This window comes from Chamaea fasciata, unplaced genomic scaffold (assembly GCF_029207755.1).
Source record: "Chamaea fasciata isolate MVZ Bird 193981 ecotype frontalis unplaced genomic scaffold, bChaFas1.0.hap1 SCAF_9, whole genome shotgun sequence".
NCBI classification, from domain to species: Eukaryota; Metazoa; Chordata; class Aves; order Passeriformes; family Sylviidae; genus Chamaea; species Chamaea fasciata.
The window spans coordinates 30126783-30147207 of NW_027094094.1; the positions used below are offsets into that span (position 1 = coordinate 30126783).

Consider the following 20425-nt stretch of genomic DNA (forward strand, 5'->3'; position numbering starts at 1 on the left):
AATGGGGCAGTTCTACAACAAAAACTGCAGATAGCAGGAGGGTGGGCCACTTTCTAGAACAGAAGTAGATCAAGAAAGATAATAAATCTGGAGTCACAACCACATCAAAAAGATACTAACAAGTGTTAGCTTGCTTCTTTGTAGCATTTAAATTTTTTTTGTGGATTTGAATGTAGAAATTCACTATCTCTGTGAATAAAAGTAAAAACCCTAGGAAAAAAGGTAAATGTTAACAAATATATATTAAAACCAAACAAAACCCCAAACAACCCAAAAAACTCCCACAAAAAAAAAAAAAAAAAAAAAAAAAAAACAAACAAAAAACCCCTTCTTTATCAGTCTGAGAAACCAGCAGAGCTTACTATCATTTCTTTTTCCAGAAGTAAAACTGGAAACTTCTCGAAGTGCTTAAGATAGTATTGTTTTTTCCCTTGCACTTGGAGTTAATCATGCTGGTAACATTCCCACCAAGTTTGGAACCCATCAGGAGCCCAAGGCCCAACTTTCAGAGTCACTGGAGACCAGAAGACATCAATGATTTACAGCACCTTGCCATAGTGAGACAGTGAACTCCTTCAATGAAACTCTGAAGAACATCAGAGACCAAAAACAACAAAATCATTTTCCCAACATTTTCTGAGACTGAAGCTGAAGTACTCCATCTATCTCAGGGATTCACATTTTTAGAAGCATGCTAAAAAAAATGGAGGATGCAGAAGAGTGCTGAAAAGCTACTGAAAATGGGCAGGAAAATCCATTTAGCCCCATATAATCAAATTACTAACAAAGACAGAAAAAATCTGATGCTAACTTGCAAATATTACCAGGAAATACTTCACAGAAAAACACTAGATACTAACAGGCCACTATGACAAAGTCACAACGAGGGGTCCTTCCGAATTTTCTTTTTACTTCTTTTTATTCTCTGCCTAAAATAATGAATAAATATTTCTTATCATCATTCAAATGTCTGCATAGTCAGCAGCTCCCAAGTTTTTTTTTAAATAGATATGTACCGAAGTTTCACAGAAGCTTCTTTGGTATGTGATTCTCCTCTCCTTTGCTGTTTGTGAAGGCAAAGTATATTTGCATAACCCAAACAAATCACCTGCTGAGAGGACAGTGATAATGCTCTCTGTGCTGCCAGGATCAGAGACTTTCTCAAATGACAAAAACCTAATGCTACACCAGACAGCTTTTCATTAGCAGAATGCTAATAAATTTATATCCCCAAGTAATTAATTATGTAGACTGGGCAACAGGAAGTTTCACAGCAAAAACATACATTCAATCTTCATAAAGTTGTTTTGCCCCATGAGTTGTATGAGCTCCAGTTTGGGGAAGGCAGTGCCAGGATGAACTGAGGAACTCAAGTTCTTTCTAACTCGCTGCAGATCTCTTCCATGAGTTCTCACAGCCGACTGAAAACCAAGCCAAGCGTACTAGCAATGATCATTGACGCTTTTGAAAGATATTTCAAAAAGCTTTGTACTTAAACAAACGTACCACATTATTCACTTGAAAATTCAGCTAGCTGTTTTGCATTCAAATTTTGCCTCTGGACAGGAGGATTCCAAAATCTCATGGACTTTTCAATCTGTTAAGGCTTCTGCTCAAGAACTAAATGTGAGAATCACAAAAGTATCAAGACAATTTTGGTATCAGGTGGCAGAGCAGTGAGAGGGGAATCACAGGACTTGAAATTCACCCTGTTGTGCTTCTCAGTAGGAAATTCAATAGTATTTTAACGACAATGATTAACCACCAACAAAGGACAATGGACTCGCTACTCAGAACCTTCAAATCCAGCCTAAATGCCCTTTCTGGAAAACATGCTTGCATTAAATGTGCTTTAAAAACCCAGCTAGACAACCTACAATAAAGCTTCATAGCCTCAATTATTCAAGAGATGATTATTACTGGATAATCTAAATGGATTACTTTTATTGCCAAGAATCCTGAACACTATGGCCCAGAATTTTGCTGTGCTATATACTGAATTGACAAGTAAATAGCCATTTCCAATGTAAGAAACCTAGATTTTCCTCTCTGTGATAGGTTCATCAATAAACCACAACAGGATTTACCAGCAATTGCCAATTACACAGGATCTGCAGCTGACTTGCATCTGGAGTGCAGCAGTTCATTTGCCTAAGTAAACTCAAGAGTTTTGGTACTTAACTGGCAACAGATTTATTAGCTCAGAGTGTCACATTAGCAAAACCAACTCTAGGAAAAAGGTGGGCAAAGATCAGCTAAGAAAACATTTAACTCAAGTTGGTCATGAATGCAAACACAAGCAATACCTGAGCATTCAAACCTACAAGTTAGTGCACCTTACGGTATGTCAGGATTCTCAGCCAATGCACGGCAACAGGTTAAACTGTGAGGAGGACTGATGGTGAAGAAACAGATGATTTAGCACAGATGATGATGAATCAGTTTACAGTTTTGTTTTAGAGGGTTCTCTTTCACACAAAATACTAAGCTGGCTTCTGTCCCAATGCTCAGCAGCTACATTAGCACCAGACAATGACTTGCCAGCACATCTAATGCCACCACAGTAAACACATTCTGCAACACAGACATCCAAATCCTGGGATATTGCACCTGCACTTTCCAGAATGTAACATTCCTCAGCCAATGCACTACATGCCTAATGGAAGCTAAGTAGCCGCAGTCATAGTGGAGCTCATTAAAGAGACATTTACAAAGGACAGAAATATCCAGCTGCCAGAGCAAGACATCATTCAGCAAATAACAATCTCTGCTCTTATCCACAAAGGAAGCCTACAAAACTTATTTGGAAAAATGAGCCTAGGGACAAACTTCAATGAACACCAAAAACCATAAACTCAGTAAAGTGCCATAAACCCAGTAATTTCACTCCCCTCTTCATGTTCCAACCAACCAACCTTTTTTTTTTTTTTGGTTCCTTTTTTTTTTGTCTGCAGAATAAACTTATTTTAGCACTTCTTTCACTCCCTCCTCCCATCCCCTCAACCACACTGCTTTTATTTCAAAGACTCAGATGATGAAAAGCACATCTAGTTTCTTACCCACCACCTACAGCAAAACATTTAATAATGGTTTCTAACCTTCTCTACCTGAAACTTGGTTTGCCTGTACTCTAATACAGTCATACAATGATGTCCATCTTTTGAGAGCTCCTGTTTTTTTTAACATGTTTGCTAAATCTGGATGACCTCCCTTCTCAGTAGCCCTTTTAACTGACAGCCTACTATATATACACATACCATAAGCACAGGATACAAAAGATGCAGGTTCACCAAGGTTTTACCTGAAAAATGCGGACTACCTCCCATTATAAGGCACAAAAACTTAACCAATTCTCTGAGCAGGGAATTGGAGAAAAGTAGAAATTGGGTTTAGTTACAGAAGTAAGTTTTGCTCTCACTCATAGTTCAGCATAGCTCCAGAGACCCAGGTGCGACAACACAACTTATTCAGCCATGCAATTCCTCTGACTGCTCTTTGACAAAGCCCTGTGACCCATCATATGTACTGTTCATCACTACTGGCTCTACCTTGTTTACAGACTGATCCCTTAGATTATCCTTTTGGGAACCTGGAACCAAACTGATTTCCTATTTTTCTTTAAGCACAATGAGAGACAGATTGAGAAAGAAGTCTAGAGAATGTCTATTTTAACATCTCGTGGTGATACTTAAGGTTATGTTGATTTTTTTCAGGCACACCCATTTTCAGGACTCCTACATCTCAGTCTGAATGCTTGAATTATTACAACCCACACTTGTGAGTGGGAGCTGAAAATGTGGGGGGAAAAAAGAATTTAAATCTTCTTTTACAACAGCAGTCCTGTAGGTTTAATTAAAAACAAAGAAGCCAAAAAAAGCAAAGAAGAAAAAACCCAAAACACAAGGGATGACAGAGTCACTGGCTTAACAGCACTCAAATTCTTTGCCAAGACAGAAAATTCTTTCTGTTCCTGCCTATTTTCCCTAGACACCTCCACCTCCTCCTTCCCATTAAACTAAACCAATATGTTCACACAGTTAAGCGTTCCAATAACTTGGTCAATATAAAATATTCATAGTAGTTCCAAATCTATCAAATTAGGATAAATACTCCCTCCCAATTCAAGAAGCATAAAGTCTCAGAGAAGTGCAAGCACACCAATGCTGCCTCTTCCCCTAGCAACTCCCTAAGGTTGTCCTCTTGTGGAAGAATTAAGAACTTAATTGTGAGTGCATTTGATAACAGCACAGTCCAGATTCCACCATGTTTTACCACTTCTACAGGTTAGAAATGTTAAAACAAGGGGGTGTCACAAACCCTGCTTGACACGTAAAATTTTGTTAGGCAAAACTGAATGAATACAGATCAGAACATATGGAGCACTTCTTCTGCTTTTCTTGATGCAACCCACAGAAGTGATTAGCTTGGCTTGTGACCAATTTGACATCTTGACAAATCAAGTCAGCTCCTCACAGAAAAAGGATCTCGACTGTTGCATGTTTGGGCAATCCAGGTTAAATTGATTGTTACTCAACTCCTCTGTCACTCCCAATTATTAAAACCTCTACAATAAAGTCAAAACCTTTGCTGCATCTATAACATAAAACACAATTAGCATCACAAGTGATATATGAAAACGTCCGCTGGCAACTCAAGTTGCCACCAACCTCTGTCATCAAGATGTCAATGATGCCTACTAAATCATCAGAAAAACATTCAAATAAAGGGATTCCAAAGCCTTTAGGACTGAAAAGGTAGCATTCAAACTCTGAGATAGGTATTCGCTTAAACTTGCATTAGAAATACCTAGTTCCACTCACCACTTAGCTTCCAGACCACAAATTACACACACACTTCAAAAGTCACAAGTTTAATCCATTTCAAAAGTTATTTCCTGAGTTGATACCACAGAAACAAAAGAAATGTGTTAGAAATGAAAAATACATTCTCTGTGCTGAGGGGAAAGAAGTTCAGAATGTACTTCTAATAGGAGCTGATTCAGACTGCTTAGCACAGTCCTATGGTTAGGGTCACAAAACCCATTAAAACTCCCTCAGTGATACTAACATGCATAGTTTGCACCTCAATACCATGCTTAAGACAGAACTTCCAGTATTTATCCCAATACTACTTGTTTCTGTCATCTCTTTCAAGGTCCTTATCCTTATGTACCTTTAAGCCCTACCCTAGGCTTGTACTTCAGTTATTACATCATTTTTTCCTTTGGACCTCACAGAACTCTGCTCACACACAGCACCTCACAATGCTGTTATACAATAATTATATAATCGTTCTTAATGACAGTATCTGTCTTTCCTACCTCACTTTGCATCCTTCCTTTAATAATGTAACTGACTGGGATTTTGGTTTCAAAGACTTCAGATTCAGCTACAAAATGCAAAATCCCACTTCTGAGGCATACTTAGGACCTGACACTGGCTACCTTAAAAAAAAAAAAAGGAAAATTCCATTTCAATCTGACACTTTGGAGTTTTATCCCTGGCTATCCTTCATGTCTGACAGACAACTGAGAAACTCCAGTAGAGCTACTTTGCTATACACCTCAAAAATGTCTCCTATTCTCCTCTGTCAAAAGATTGCCCAAAGATTAGGCTGCAGGACACAAACAATACATCCTTATAACCTCATTTCAGCTCTCAGAAACTCTGTAGCAGTGACAATTTTAGCTCTGGGTTTGCAGAGCACTTACCACAGTGAGGTCTTGGTCAAAGAGTGTCCTACAAAGTAAACAGAGTTGCATGGATACAGAAACCGTAATCTCAGCACTTCCAAAACTGAGACTTGGCCAAAGTTTATCAGGCAGTACACAGTCTATTTACCCTGGAACATCTCAGTCTTACCTTCAGACAAACAAAGTCACATACACACAAGTCCATTATTGTAGTTAACCACTCCCAACCCATCAGATCATCTTCAGCAAAGATATACCACTACTAAATAAATTTATTGCCCACAGAAGCAAAGAGCCAACAGACTTGTGTAACCATCTACCATTACCAGAGGCAACATTTGTCTTTTATTTTTAAATGAGAAATCAGTGGTTTCGGTAAGTTTGATCTTCACAATAAAAATAAAAGCTATTAGTTAGCCAAATGTATCTTATTTCCTGAGAGAAGGCAGGTTTACTGGAGTCTTCCAACTGTGAGGACAGGCCAAGATGATTAGGAGAATAATGAAGTACTGTAACCGTAGAAAGAAGCAATAAAGAGATACGGTCTAAGGAGAAAATAAAATATAGCTCATCATTGGGGCAGGTAGGGCACAAGAAATGCTAAACAGGACTTGGTGCTTTGGTGCTAAACAGGACTGAGTGTTTTGCACAGGATGAGAGAAGATTAAAAACAGTGTCAATAACTTTCACTTGTATTCAGAAATATCTCACTCTAATATGCTATTTTAAGACACCTTCTCCCTACATAACACTTTCCATTGCCAATTTTCTCATGCTGGCTACCTTGGTTTGATATTTCTAAAATTAGAAGGTAAGAAAAAACACAGAGCACAGCAAGATGCATGGGGATATTATCTAACAGCACTCATTTCAAAGCACATCAGCAATGTCTTCTAGTTGCAATGACTGTGATATTAAGACTTCTATGTAAGTGTTTAAAGATTTCTTTGCAAATTACTTTTATACATTACAACCTGTAGAAAATTTTTAATTGTATTTTTCCCCCTAGGAAAGCATTTCCCATAATGCACATACACTTTAAGTTACAGATCATTGCAAGCTCAAAACAGTGTCACAGGCTAACCACCCTTCAAAGCATTAACCCATTTGGCATGACTGCTAAAACAGGACTTCATTTTCTTCCAGATTTTTAGTAAAATCTTTCATTACAGTATCTGAATAAGTACTTTCCATTTTAAATACTGTCAGTAGTGCTGGAAAACAGATAAAAGGATAACACAGAAGCAACCAATAGAGTAATAGACTTCAAAGCACAACTTGACAGCATGTACTGCCCCTAGTCCATCCTTGCTGCTCCCCACATCACCCTTCACCACTCCTACAAGTGCCACAGACCACAAACCCCATGCCCTCAGCTCTCCTCTCCCTATCAACAACGCCAAAAAAACAGAGCAGAGGAAAGGCCTGTGCAGTCCATTGCACAAGTACTACAGCAGCGATTTTCAAGTTCTGCTGCAAAGTGGATATTTCCATTTTCTTATGAAGTATCTCTAGTTTTTGTCACCATAAAAGCCAGTACTAGTAGACCATATATATCATTACCACACAAATGTATTACTTTCTACTATTGTTTCTAGGGGTGTGTGTGTATATACATACACATATCTATAATTTTTAAGCACATTTTCCAGTCAAGATTTCCTTATTAACTTTCAGCTACTGAGAAATTTCAGAGGATCTGGATGTTTCTGCCCACAAATGAATTTCTTATGAGGCTTGCAAAACCAATGACTGGCAAATCTGTATACTGTACTGATGGTGAGCTGGCTGCTTGCCTAAAAGGCAGGCCTGCAGTTCCAAACCTCACGCTGCCACTGCCCAGCTGACAGGCCCAATAAAGAAAGGTATGGAATACTGATGTGGTGAAAAAAACACCTGCTATTAATTAAAAGTAGCTTTCAGCAAAACACATATTTAAGTTAGACATCACTGTCTTCTCAGGCTCAAAGGGAAAAAAACCACCAGCTTCTCCACACTGAAGAAAAAGGTTAATTCTGTAGCCTCACTGGTTCAGACAATGAGATCACACTTGAATAGCCTGAAGGTGGATAAAGCTGCAGAAAGAGTTTGCACTTTACCAGACATCTGATAAACTAATCCCCTTCAAGGCTACCTGCCTGTTTGAGCTCTCGTAACTTAAAGAATTCAACAGCAGCTTTACTTAAAATCTGAGATTAAAAAAATCAGCTGAAAGGGAAGCCCATCAAGCAACACATATTCAGAGAAAACGTGTGTGTGTTAGCACAGACCCACTCAGAACCACTTTTCCGTGTGCCACAGGTAATCCAAACCTACCACAGTATCAGGCACCATCTCCCTCCATCACAATGCGTTTTAGGGAAGCAGTTTCCAAGACCAACTTTCCAGAAACCTTCCTAACTCTCAGAATTATGCTGCTGTGTTATTACCCCTGGTACTTGGATCACCAGCCTACGGTTGTCTATCCCAGAAACCCTGCAATTGCAAGAGCTCAGGCTCTGTGTCCTATACATGCAGCCCCAAGGAAGCACAGTGTATGCCTGCTATGTTACAAGCCAGTCTCCCTTTGCCGCCAAGAGCTGACAAACAACGAGCAGATACAGCAAAGTCCTGGAAAGAGAAGTAAACAAAGCAATTAAGAACAGCCAGAAAACCCCCCTCAGTTCCACAAATGACATAAGAAATACCAAGCTGACAGCTTTAGGAACAAGAACTCCACATGGCCCAAGCTGTAATTAATTACACAGCAATACCAGCTTCATGTCTCTGCTCTGACCTTAAATAATCAATGCTTTTGGGATTTCCTTCTTTCCTCAGCCAGGTTTGAGTAAAGCTATCAATTCAGGTACTAAACGTTAACATTTAGATTTTCCTTGTTTACAAATTTCTTAACATTTCTTTATGCTAGAGAATGGACCCAGAGCAGCCAGAAGCCTCCCAGAAAGGGATGCTGCCTTTTGGGCAGACAGGAGGAGCCTTCCTTTTCTTAATTTACATCAAACTCCGTATGGGTTTCTGCATCCAAACCATCAGAGTCCTCTCTTCTTCCCTTGTCTCCTCTGTTGACTGACCCATACCTTCTACTGTCTCTATGTGCCTGCCCGGTCTTTTCATAGGAAAAAGAAACCTCAAGAACTGATAAAAAAAGTTTTCAAGGGGGCGTTGTGGGGGAGGAAGGAAGGAAAAAGAAAAGTTCTTTTCCATTCTTTCCTGTCTCCAAACACTAGCTAACTCAGTACAAAGACTCCCGAGGGCCATTCTGCATGTCCTTACATTGTCCTCTTCTTAACTGAAGACACACTTCCTAAAGTGCAGACCAAGACCAAAACCAGAGTTCTGTAAAAAAGGAAGGAAAACACAGACATAGAACTAATTGGTTGTGTCAACTGAAGCCTTGAAGTCCTTCAAATACACCAGTAAACAATCCTGGAACACAGCTTCCAGGTACCTGGAAACGGGTAGCTACCATGATACAAAACATCTTAGAAAAGAACCTAAGTGGGTATTGAATGCAGTCCTTTTACCTCAGCCAACAAGCCTAAGAATCCTCTGGAAATACAAACTTCCTCCATTTAAAAGAAACCAACTGAAGAGCCCTGCTAAGTTCTGCCATTATTCTAGCAGAAAAGTAATATATGGGCAAACTTAACACTTGTATTCTGTGTATCACATTTGAAACTAAGCCACTGAGCAGCAATCAATTTTGCCATGTTATTGAAACATGAGCCATGCTCAAATGCATTTAAAAGTTAAAAAACAAAACAAAACAACACTCCCCCCCCCAAAAAAAAAAAAAAAAACAAAAAACCTCAACACACCAGATATCAGAAAACTTAATTTAAAAAAATTGACAGGGAAAAATATGCCAAGGTACACACACACATCTCACTTTACCTGAAAAAGCAATATTACAGGACTCAAAAAAAAAAAAAAAAAACCCAACAAATTAAACAGTATCAGCAGGCCATTTTTCTAAGCAGCAATAGAAAGCTAAATCTTTTAATTTTAAATACAAAAATCTTTACAATCATTTACTAAAGTACTACATTCAGTTTTAAAGGAAACCATCTGATGGAATTATAAAGTTAGTCAATGAATAATTTATGAAACAAGATTTTTCATTTTCTATAGTCTTGGGCCTGACACACTAAATTGAAATCTTGTTAAAAGCAATCAGTAACAAAATAAATGGATTCATTTCAACTACAAACTTTTAAAGGAAAAAATACTACAAAGTAACAAAGCACTTGAAACATTTTCCACTTATAAAAACAAATTGAACTTTCTCTACATGAGTCATAATGTGTTACCTCTTTCAAAAGATCACACAAAAGGAAGTAAGTACTCCATTACACAGGAAAACTACCTATTTAATTGAGACGTGATCATGACATTATCTAAAAATAGTCACATATCACATTCTGACCTACATACAAATTTAAATGTATGACAATATTCAGGAGGTTCATGTATATTTAGGACAGCACACCTGAATTAACAGTTAGCAAGCCAGAAATATTTCATTATCACCTCCACATTCTTCTAAAACTTCACTCACTGTTTAACTGCTATTACATAGATTACCACCAAGGTTTGACCAACATCTGGGTATACTAAATGTAAATGCACATCCAAATAGACAATTTTGTTACCAAAACTGAAAAGAAAAACCAGCTATATACTCCAGTGAAGAAATAAATTATATTTTTTTTAAATTTAATTCTCATTTATAATGTTACCTTATTTCCTGAACAAAAAAATTTGACTCAACAAAATAATCTGTTCAGAACAACCTGCAGAAAGGAATCACATGAAGATACAAATCTTGGTGGAGATAGCCATTTAAGATAAGCAAACAAACTGCACTCTTTGGAATAACCTTGTTGAAAGAGACATTTATTTGGACAGGGTTGGTAGGGACTGACAGAACAGATACCTCCTTTTCTCTTGGGTTAAGAAACAGTGAAGAAAAATTGCCACATTTATAAGCTCCAAGAGACAAATATGAACTCACAGAACAAAAACCTGAGTGCCACATAAAAGTAATGAAAAAACCATGAATGGCAAACAAGGGCTGGTTGTGGATTTGTACCCCACAATGCAGGGACTAAAGCATATCTGAAACAACAGAAGGGAAGCCTGAGTATGATGTACAGGTTTCTTTGTCACAGGATTTTGAGAAGTTCACAGAGATCCCAAAACATTTCCCACTAATTCATTTATGAGAAATCCAGGAAGGGCTACAAACCTCCAAGACCTCTGCTGGATGAAGTCCCTGAGCTCCAAATCCCTATAACAAAACTGAGGAACTGCAGACATATGCCAGAGGCGTGACAGCAAAGCATCACAACAGCTCTGAAGGCCACAGTACCTCATTCCATTCAGTCTACAACTATATCAGCTTTTGCATTATTGACTAAAACGTTGGCAACTAGACCACTGTTAGTTCCTAACTCTTTAATAAAAATCTCACCATGGGTCTATAGCCTAAAACTCATTAGCCTCCCCCGTAAAAGCTACTTACACCATGTCTTGATTGTGAACACTTGCTCCTGTCTTTGACGAAGACCCAAGCTGAAAAACTGAAGTCTTCAAGTTATGTTGTAGGAAGAATTAGGGTGCAATAAAAAGTACAGATTAATGACAAAGTCCAGGCTAAGACTTCAATACCATTTCCTGGTTCTCCTTCTCCAAGATTTGTTATACTGACTGAACAGTTGACATCACATATTTTCTATTATTACCCCAACAAGTTTCTTTGTCTGCTTGACTTTGGCTTTTGGGCTGCTTTGTTTGTTTTTGAAAGGTAGTAAATTTACATTCCATGTTTCAGGAAAGAAGAAAAGCCAAGAAAAGCAAAAAAATAAGGAAATCAGCTGGAGGAATGTTTCAAAATGAACTGTACTTACCAACACTCCTCCAAAAGACAGCTTTTCCAGTCCCTCCTCAGCAGACAGGGAGGACTGAAGAGATTAGACCACCTAGCAATGACTCAGCAAGTGCCCTCTTTTTCACAGAGCTATCAAATTTCAGATTCTAAACCATCATTTGATTGAAAAGCCCTGTTCCCTTAGCAAAAAACTGAAACCATGGTGAGCCAACCCAAATAATAAGTCAGCAGTGTCTATTTGAGTTACCTGCAGTGAAGCCTGGCTGCAATCATTTCAACATCTGCATCAGCTCTAGTGCTGTTCAGAACACTCAAGAAGATCTTCGTTGATGCAGAAGCATTATAGGCAATACTTTACTGAGTCATCAGAGGTTTAGGCATTTTCACACAGAGATGCTTAGGCTTCCCTCAGAGCATCTAGTTTCACATCTATTCTTCCAAAGCTTGCTTTTGTAAGTACGTCTTGCATCAGCAGACATCAAATGATAATGTCATCGGCTATTGTGAACATTTATTTCTTTATTCAGCTGAAAGAAGAAATTACTCATACTATGTGAATAAGTATCATTAATTGAACTGCAGTACAACTGAACACATCCACTAGTTACTGCAGGCAACCCTCAAAGGTGTTAAGTCAGTTTTCACCTTCATTCAGGCCATGGCCCAGGGACATTTCCCCTGGACACAGTTCCACATTAAGCTGCCCCTGCCCTGGGACTCATCCCATGCCACCTCCTCAGCCTCAGTACAACTGCCTGAAGTGCCATATGGTGCATGGATCAGGAAACTGCTCAGGGTAAAAAAAAAAATTAAGCCAGCAGTGCCACCATGAGAAATGTCTGTGGAACCACAGTCTCCAAAACTTCTAAAAACGTTGCCACTGGAGGATCAGGCTAGATGTTTTTAATGCTCATCCCACACCTTTTGTGCCCATGAAGCTCCAAACAGTACATGAATTAGCTCAAAGTCAGTTGCTGTTCATACATGAAAGTAACTTCCCCAGGAGCAAATCAAGTTGTTTCATTCCACTTAATTCTGAAACACAGCAACAGCTATTTTAAGTAAAATGATATTTTAAAGAAAATTACTAGAAAGCATAACACAGCAAAATCCTTGAGGCTTCTATGGATCCCCTGCTTTTACTCTGTCTTGCAACAGAATGAAACTGTATATGAACTAATAACTAATGAAAATTAGTGGTGCACAGGTATAACATCAACTAACAGTAGTAACTTTCTGAAGGAATCAGTATAATGAAGCAATACAGCATTAGTTAAGCTTAGAATTCTCCACCAAGAACAAGCTGGTTACAAGCAGAGTAGGTCTCAGTCCCTATCTACCAGCGTGAGGAGGGAAACCTCCCTGAAGCAACACGGGATGTCAGTGCCCAGAGCACAGCAGAGACTGTTTGTCTCCCTTCAGAGACAAACACTTGCTGCCAACTTCAGCTGAACTTCTCAGATTATCTGTAATTACTTTTTTACAGCAAAAGCAGCAGCAAGTCCAACTGAATAGGAAAGTCAAGCCTAATCCCAGCAGAGATTCAAGCTCACTGATGGGACTAAGCATCTCTACAGTTCACTGATAGTAGGATTAGAAGAAGGCTGAGTTGATTTTTGGCCAAATTTTGCAAGTACCACTTTTAAAATTCATTCAATTTGATAACAAGTAACAGTTCTGCCGTTCTCAAGCAGGTTTAGAGATCCTGGAAGGTGCACAAGAAGAATGGCTTCTTATAAAACAGCTGCTCATTCTTTACAACTCTTTATGATGGCTATGCCATGCTTTGAGACAGCTCTGAAGAGTCACACAAAGATCCAGAAAAAGAAAAATCTGAGGTAATGTAAATGTACAATAATACATATAAAAGGCAAAAGCAATTTTTTTAATGAAGAAAATATCTGAAATCTCTTCCTAAGAGCCTCCTGAAAGATTTAACTATAGGATAAAACCTTTATTTTTCCATACTTTGCTCACTGTGGCTTACTTTGCAACTAGGCAGCAAATTAATTAAATGATTCGTCCCTAGCTCAGGACACCTGAGCTCTCTTTGCAATCTTGACATTCAAACAAACTTTACTCAAAATCCATCAGTGCAGGTACATTTACTTATTGATCTATATCATACTCAGGTTTCTTTTAGTAAAAGAAGTGAAGAGGGAAGGGCAGAGTACAAAGCACTGAATCCTTGCAGTCAATTTCACAGGAATACTCCTCTGTTTGATCTTTGTGTGAAATTACTATGAAAGAGACACTCCTTCCTGAACTGCCTCTGGAAGAAGATGAGGCGACACTCACAGACACAGGATGACAAGCTCAACCTTACTAGAAACACAAAAGGAAATAGGAAGTTTTCTTTACTGCTCAGCCAAGAAAAGACTGCCCAGCTGACACACACCAAACTTACAAGACTCTCGTTGGCACCAATACTGATAGCAGAAACAACTGAAAATTGCCTAAATCCCTGTCTCACTTTGAGCTTCTCCCACTCATTTCAAACCAGATTCAAAACACATACAAAACTCATCCTAAAACATTCCTTCATTCAGAGGTGGAAGTGATGGGATAAACTCTGGCATGTCAGTGTCATCTTCAACAGGTGAGGTAAATAACATGACAGGATCCTCACCAACAACTTGCTCTTTATCTTTAACCCAGAGGCTAGTACAGAAACATACAGAATTTTTAAATTCCATTAACCAACAACAAGCTGTGCACAACTAGTCTAAAGCACATTTATTTACTTTCTACAATAATTTTACTGAAGATTTTTCTGTTCTTCCAGTTTACATCTAACAAGTCAAAGCTGCAGAGCATGTACTTCTAAAATAAGGAATGAAAAAATAAATATCATTTTTAAACAGACCAGCTCAAATGTGTTCAAAAAATTAACACATGCACTCTTTATAATACTATCTTAGCAAAAGGAGAACAGAGGACAACATGCAACACACTGTGCTAAAAATCAATGTATGGCAGAAACCAAGTGTAACCTACAGAAATGCAATTCTGTGCTCTACGACAAAGCCAGATCACATTCAGAAGCTTTGGGAATGCAGAAGCAGGAAGTTGAAAACAACTACAATCTGTAAAAAGACTAGGTAAGAGCAGCTCCACACACAGGGAAGGCAAATTTGACTTCATCATTTAGTGAAAAACTAATCAGTGTATGGAATACTTGGCTAAAATATCTTTTATTTTCCAATTATCCAAAATTACTTAAAATTATTTTCATATTAACTGTGACACAGTAGTGGAAAGTTTTCATTACATTTTACAAACTTCCATTTTACTTTTAAGTGGAGGCAAATTCAGTGAAAACAGATACACAATCTGCTAATAGTCTCTTCAAATGGTTTCACCAGACTTACTGAATTTTTAACAACTCCTTGCTTGTAAATTACCATATATGAGATACCAAAAAAACTACAATTCACCAAGAGTATTAGTGTATAATTTATACCACTATACCTTACCGACTTTATTGTCAATAAAAATCACACAGCTGCTTCAAACTATCATTAATATTTAGGCTTTTATGAAGAGTATCTGACATGGTGATTTATTGCCACAATATATTTCCCTTTGCACAATTATCAGATGTTAGTCTGCCTATCATAATGCATTAAAGACCATCAACTCAATTTTTATGCTGTCTTCCATGTGCATCACGGCAGAAAAATTCATATATCGATACTTACAAATTACTGAGATTTCAGTGTTTTAAAATTAATGAGATTTCTTGATTAAAAGTTGCACACTATGTTTAAAAGTTTACTTCCATTTTCTCTTTCATCACCATGTCAAAGGTTTGCAACCTGTGGCCCAGAAAGCAATTCTCATGGGACAGCAAAGACCAGGGAGATCATATGGCATTGACTCCACCTCTTTCCTCCTGGCCATTTCTTTATTTACCCAGAGTTATCACTGTAATCAGAGCAGCACACAAGCTTTTCCAGGCAGTTAGAAGGAAGGAAAAATAGGGCTCCCAGTTTCCTCTAACAACACTTGGTGTGAAGCTGAAAAATAGTTATGAATTCTCTCAATGGCTTTGAAACACATGTATCAAACTTCTGTGCTTGTTTTTATTTTCAAACAAATGCTTTGCATGCAACAGCCATGTCCAAGAAAGAAATATCAAGAGGTCTAACTTACACAGCTGTGACTCAGAGCATGAAAATCAGCAAGAAAACTCCTTGATTAGATTTTATAGGTTGCACACATTATACCTGTATGGGAGGTGTTTCCAGCATCTGTGAACGTTGCAGGATGACTAAGAAAGAGGCACAGCTTCCAAACCCTGGCATGGAGGGTCTCATGTAGAGGCAAGAGCATTCATATTCCAGGAGACCAACAGCACTCACAACCAGTGCAAGCTGTTCTCACCATACTCCCCACTAGTGGGGAATTAATAGGAAAGCTGAGGAAGGTAAAATCTCCATAGAGCAGTGGAAGAAAAGACACTTTGGTAGTGTTCTCTTTCTTTGTAAAGAAGTACATTATACAAAAGATATTACAGACGAGCTCTATGGCAGTCATGAAAAAGTATAAGGAAAGAGTTATTTCATATACTTTCATGGAGTAGGGGAGGCTCAGCAGGAAGAAAACACTGGACAGTTGAGTTATTTCCTTCATTTTTCTACCAGGACAATAATTTCAACTACGAAAATAACCATTAATTTAGCTACAAAAATACAATCATGAAACAAATTTAGCACCATACAAAAACTGGCCTCTTGATTTCCCTGCTCAAAGGTGGAGAGCAGCTAGTGCAGCCTTCAGGTCTGAGTTCCTGATTTAATGAGTAGTTCTGTTTACAGCAGAACTAATGAAGCTGTTTCCTCCAGATTTGCTCCTATAAGCCCTGTGGCCACTCAACATTAATTACATCAGTTGCCTCTAAGCTTGCCCACGTCTCCTTGAGCTCCTGCACCCCATAAAATTCCCCATTTGTCCATATATTCCCATACTCACACACTGAGGCTTGCTCTCACACTTTCATTAACACTCAGCTCTTTGTCAAGCCCTTCAGCCCACCTCCTCACCCCATCAGTTCCATCACCTGTCTCTGCATGGTGCTAAGAAAGACAGCACATGCTGTAGCTGGTTTGAAGCTGGGTGCATGCTGGCTGGCCAGCTGGAGATCACCTCTTCACTTCCAGGAGAACACCAAATGCCATGACCTCCTTGCCTTTATGGGGTTTGGTGGAGACGGTTCTCAGATGTCAACTTTCCCAGACTAGGGGAAGGCAGTCTTTCTCTAACTCCTCCCTGTCCTTAAACTGGTTGCAATTGACTGGGGGGTTCACACTTACTCAGGAGGAAAAGACATGAAGTCAATGCAAATAGTACTCCCTTCTGAAGCCAGGATTAAGAGGTAACTCAGCTCCAGCCAGCTGCAATTCACATTGAAAATGCCCACTGCTGCCCTCCTCCTCTCCTGTGGTTCAGGGCACATTCTGCGTTTTTCATTCATCCATCCCACTCTTGCGAGACCAGGAAAACACAAAATTGACAAAAAGTCAATTTCAACATTTTTATACTGCACCCTGTGGGCAGCAATGAAACTGTCAACAAGAATTACCGCTTCACTCGAGTGACAGGGAGCAGAAGGGTCTGGAGCTATTTACAGGGATGGCCACCTCAAAACATAAGCCATGGAAGGATAAGAGCAGCAGTTACTCCAGCTAGGAGAGCACACACGGAACAGGGCTAAGAGAAAAACATCCTTGTCCTTTGGTGGGGGCAGGGGAAGAGGATAATCACATTGACAAATATCAACTAACAAGAAGTTAATGTTAATTATAAATGCAGAGAGTCTAACCTACAGAAACTACCTGTTGCTTAAAGAAACCTTACTATTTTTTCCTCTATCCACTTCTTTGTGCTTTGGGGCCATAGAACACGTAACACCAACCCCAAATGCTGCACTTTAAAGAGGGTAATGATGTTCCAGTGAAGTACTACTGTGGGACTCCTTAGAGCCGGAAATTATTTTCAAAAACCTTCCCAGGCTTCCAGCACTCACAGATGACTAGGAGTGTATCTACATAGCATAATGCAGTGCTGTGCAGCTATCTTGAACAGCATAAGGAACATGGCCACGTTAGCACTGCACTGCACCCAGGCTGAAGTGCAGCTGGAGCACCCATCCTGCCTCTCAGGTAGTTTGGGTCTCTCCAAATGCTGCTTCACCACGACACATAAGCATACCCTTAGTCATCCTGCCTCAGAAACCAGCTGTAACATGACGGTTTTTCCTTAAATGACCGAGGATTGTACCAAAAGAGCATCGGAAGAGAAACACAGACACCAAAGTCAAGAAGAGGAGCAAGTTTTTACGATCGGCAGCATGCATCTTTCATTTAACATAACAGACACAGCTCCAGAAATGCCTTTCTCTCTTTATGTCAGCTCTGCCCCTAGAGTTTACAAATTATGGCTCTGACTTGTAAATGTTAGTAAATACCTCCTTAAACCTTACTCAGTGTTTCCATAATTGTATATGGATTCTAGAGACTACCCTGTAAGAATAACATTCAAAATTGGTTCTAAAAATAAAGCGTTCTAGACGATTCTCACATATAGCCAAAGGCTGAAAACACAAACCAATTCATAAAGAAGGGCATGAACTTGAATTACGAACTTGAATTCAAGGGCTCCTTGAATTATAGCTGGAGAATGGGAAAAAATCCAGAATAACACGCCAAAAATAAATAAATAAATAAAAAGACACGCACACAGACACAAAAAAAACCCACCACCAAACACCCCCCCCCCCCCCCAGGAAAACTAACCCAGAATACAGCAAAAAAGTAGTATCTCAAGTCCACTTTCTGCTTTTGAAACAAAGCTTGAAGTCAGGGACGAATGAAAACATGAGTTCTTCATTCTGTGATTCACACTTCTCGAACTAAGCAATCGATAATCTCTAACACCAGACAATTGTCTGCCTGATGAGTTTGTAAGAAAGGCAACATTCCACCCCGATCAGTGTCGGGCTGTGAACGACTCCCCTTTGCCAGCAGCAATATGGATTGCCCAGCGCAGTCCGGTGATTCCTTTTTTCAGCCTACGTAATGCCCATTTACATAGTCGTGATATTTTAAAATGTGCTTTCAGAAGCACTAAATAACATAAAAACATGGAAGCAGACAAGCACGGAGGTAACACAGCACTCCTGCGACTGCGGAATTCGCGAACAATATAACGACCAAGTCCGGGGAGCACAATAAAACTCCATTTTACAGATTATGCATTCAGAACACCAACCCAAGGAAATCCTGGCCGTGTTTCCCCCCCGCAGCGAGAGTGTGTCTGAGCACAACAGAGCATATCCTGGCTCCTTCGCTAACCTACACGCACATTCCTACACCCCTTAGGAAAACAGTGACAGCGGGCATGAAAGGAAGGGAAACAATGACATTCTTTTAATAACAACGTTCACCAGCGCGTCGGACCCAGTCGGACAGTGCTACGCGGCGGCAGTTTCTGCATTCCCCCGGATCAGCCGCATTCGCCCTTGCCGCTCCCGGGGCAGCCCGATTGTCCCTCGGCGGCCAGGCCAGGCACCGGCCCTCTGTCCCCGCGGCCGCACGGCCGGAGCACGGAGCGGCCGCACACAGCCGCGCCTGGCGCCGGCCGTGACCCTCGGCTCCACGTCACTGTGCCCGGCCGGGCGCGGGGCCGTGTCACGCCGGGCCCACCGCCCCCCGCCGCAGCCCCCGGCCCGGCCCGAGCCGCGGCTCTTACCGCCAGGTCGGGGCTGTGCGAGTCCCGCTGGGACACGGCGCGGATGACCCCGGCCCGCCAGCGCCCGCTCTCCGGCGGTTCCTCGCCGCCCAGGCACAGGAACCGCTTCCCCACCAGCTCCGGCCGCGTCTCCACCGCCATGGCCGCCGCCGCCGCGCAGGCACCGCACCAGCCGCCGAGCCCGCCGCTCTAGGGGCCGCGCATGGCGGGCGCGGGGCGGGGACGGGCGCGGGGCTCTCGGGCTCGCAGCAGCGGGAGGGTCGGAGCCCCTCGGCCGCGCCGCCGCCGCCACAGCCCAACACAAACAGCGAGCGAGGGGCGGGGGCGGGCCGGGGGCGCGCGCTCCCTCCCTCACCTCCTCCCTCTCTCCCGCGCGCGCCCGCCCGCCGCGCTGCGGCCCCGACCACTCCGCCCACGCAGCCCCACTGCCATGGAGACCGACGCCGCGCCACGTCTCCCTCCGCCAGGCAGCGCGGGGCTAGCGGCCGCTGCGCCGCAAAGAGTCCGCGGCCGCAGGGGTGGCACCGGGACCCCGCGGGGGCTCGTCCCGTCGCCCCCTGCCCGGCCCCGGCCGGGGCGGCACGGCCCTCACCGACCGCCCCGGCGCCTCCCGAGAGCAGCCCCGCGGTGATCTGACACCGGCGGGGCACCCACTCCCTGCCTCCGGTGCCACTCCCGGCGGGAGTTCGGGCACGGCCTCTCCGGGGTATTTCCCCCGGTGGAAGAAGCGGCTGTCCGTTCTCCGCGGGCTCGCCCGCACCCTACTAAGGCGCACCACTCCGAGAGCTCATTAATGTAATAAATGTGTGAAGGCGGGGTACCAGAGGATGGAACCAGGCTCTCCCCGGCGGCACCAAGGCAATAGGACACGAAGCAACAGGCAAGGTGTTGCTGTGATGCGCTGGAAGTTCCACTAGGAGAAGAGAAAGAATTTCACCATGCGAATGACACTGGAACAGATTGTCCAGAGAACGTGCAGAGTCTCTCTCGCTGGAGATGCCGAAGAGCTGTCTGGACACAATCCTGTGCCATGTCCTCTAGGACAACCCTGCTAAGCAGGGAAGGTTGGACCAGGTGCCCCCCTGTGGTCC

At 41.5% G+C, this 20425-nt stretch overlaps 1 protein-coding gene across 2 annotated transcripts in view; it reads right to left on the bottom strand.

The window, feature by feature from the left end:
• JMJD1C (jumonji domain containing 1C) overlaps positions 1-19591 on the bottom strand; it is a 158348-nt gene extending 138757 nt beyond the window's left edge. Inside the window, exon 1 of one of the 2 annotated variants that reach the window (XM_066191689.1) lies at positions 19335-19591. In XM_066191689.1, the coding sequence (XP_066047786.1) occupies positions 19335-19475 (141 nt within the window). In that variant the 5' untranslated portion in view covers positions 19476-19591. The remainder of the gene's footprint in view (positions 1-19334) is intronic. The other variant, XM_066191690.1, reaches the window with a different exon arrangement.
• Between the last annotated feature and the right edge of the window lie 834 nt (positions 19592-20425).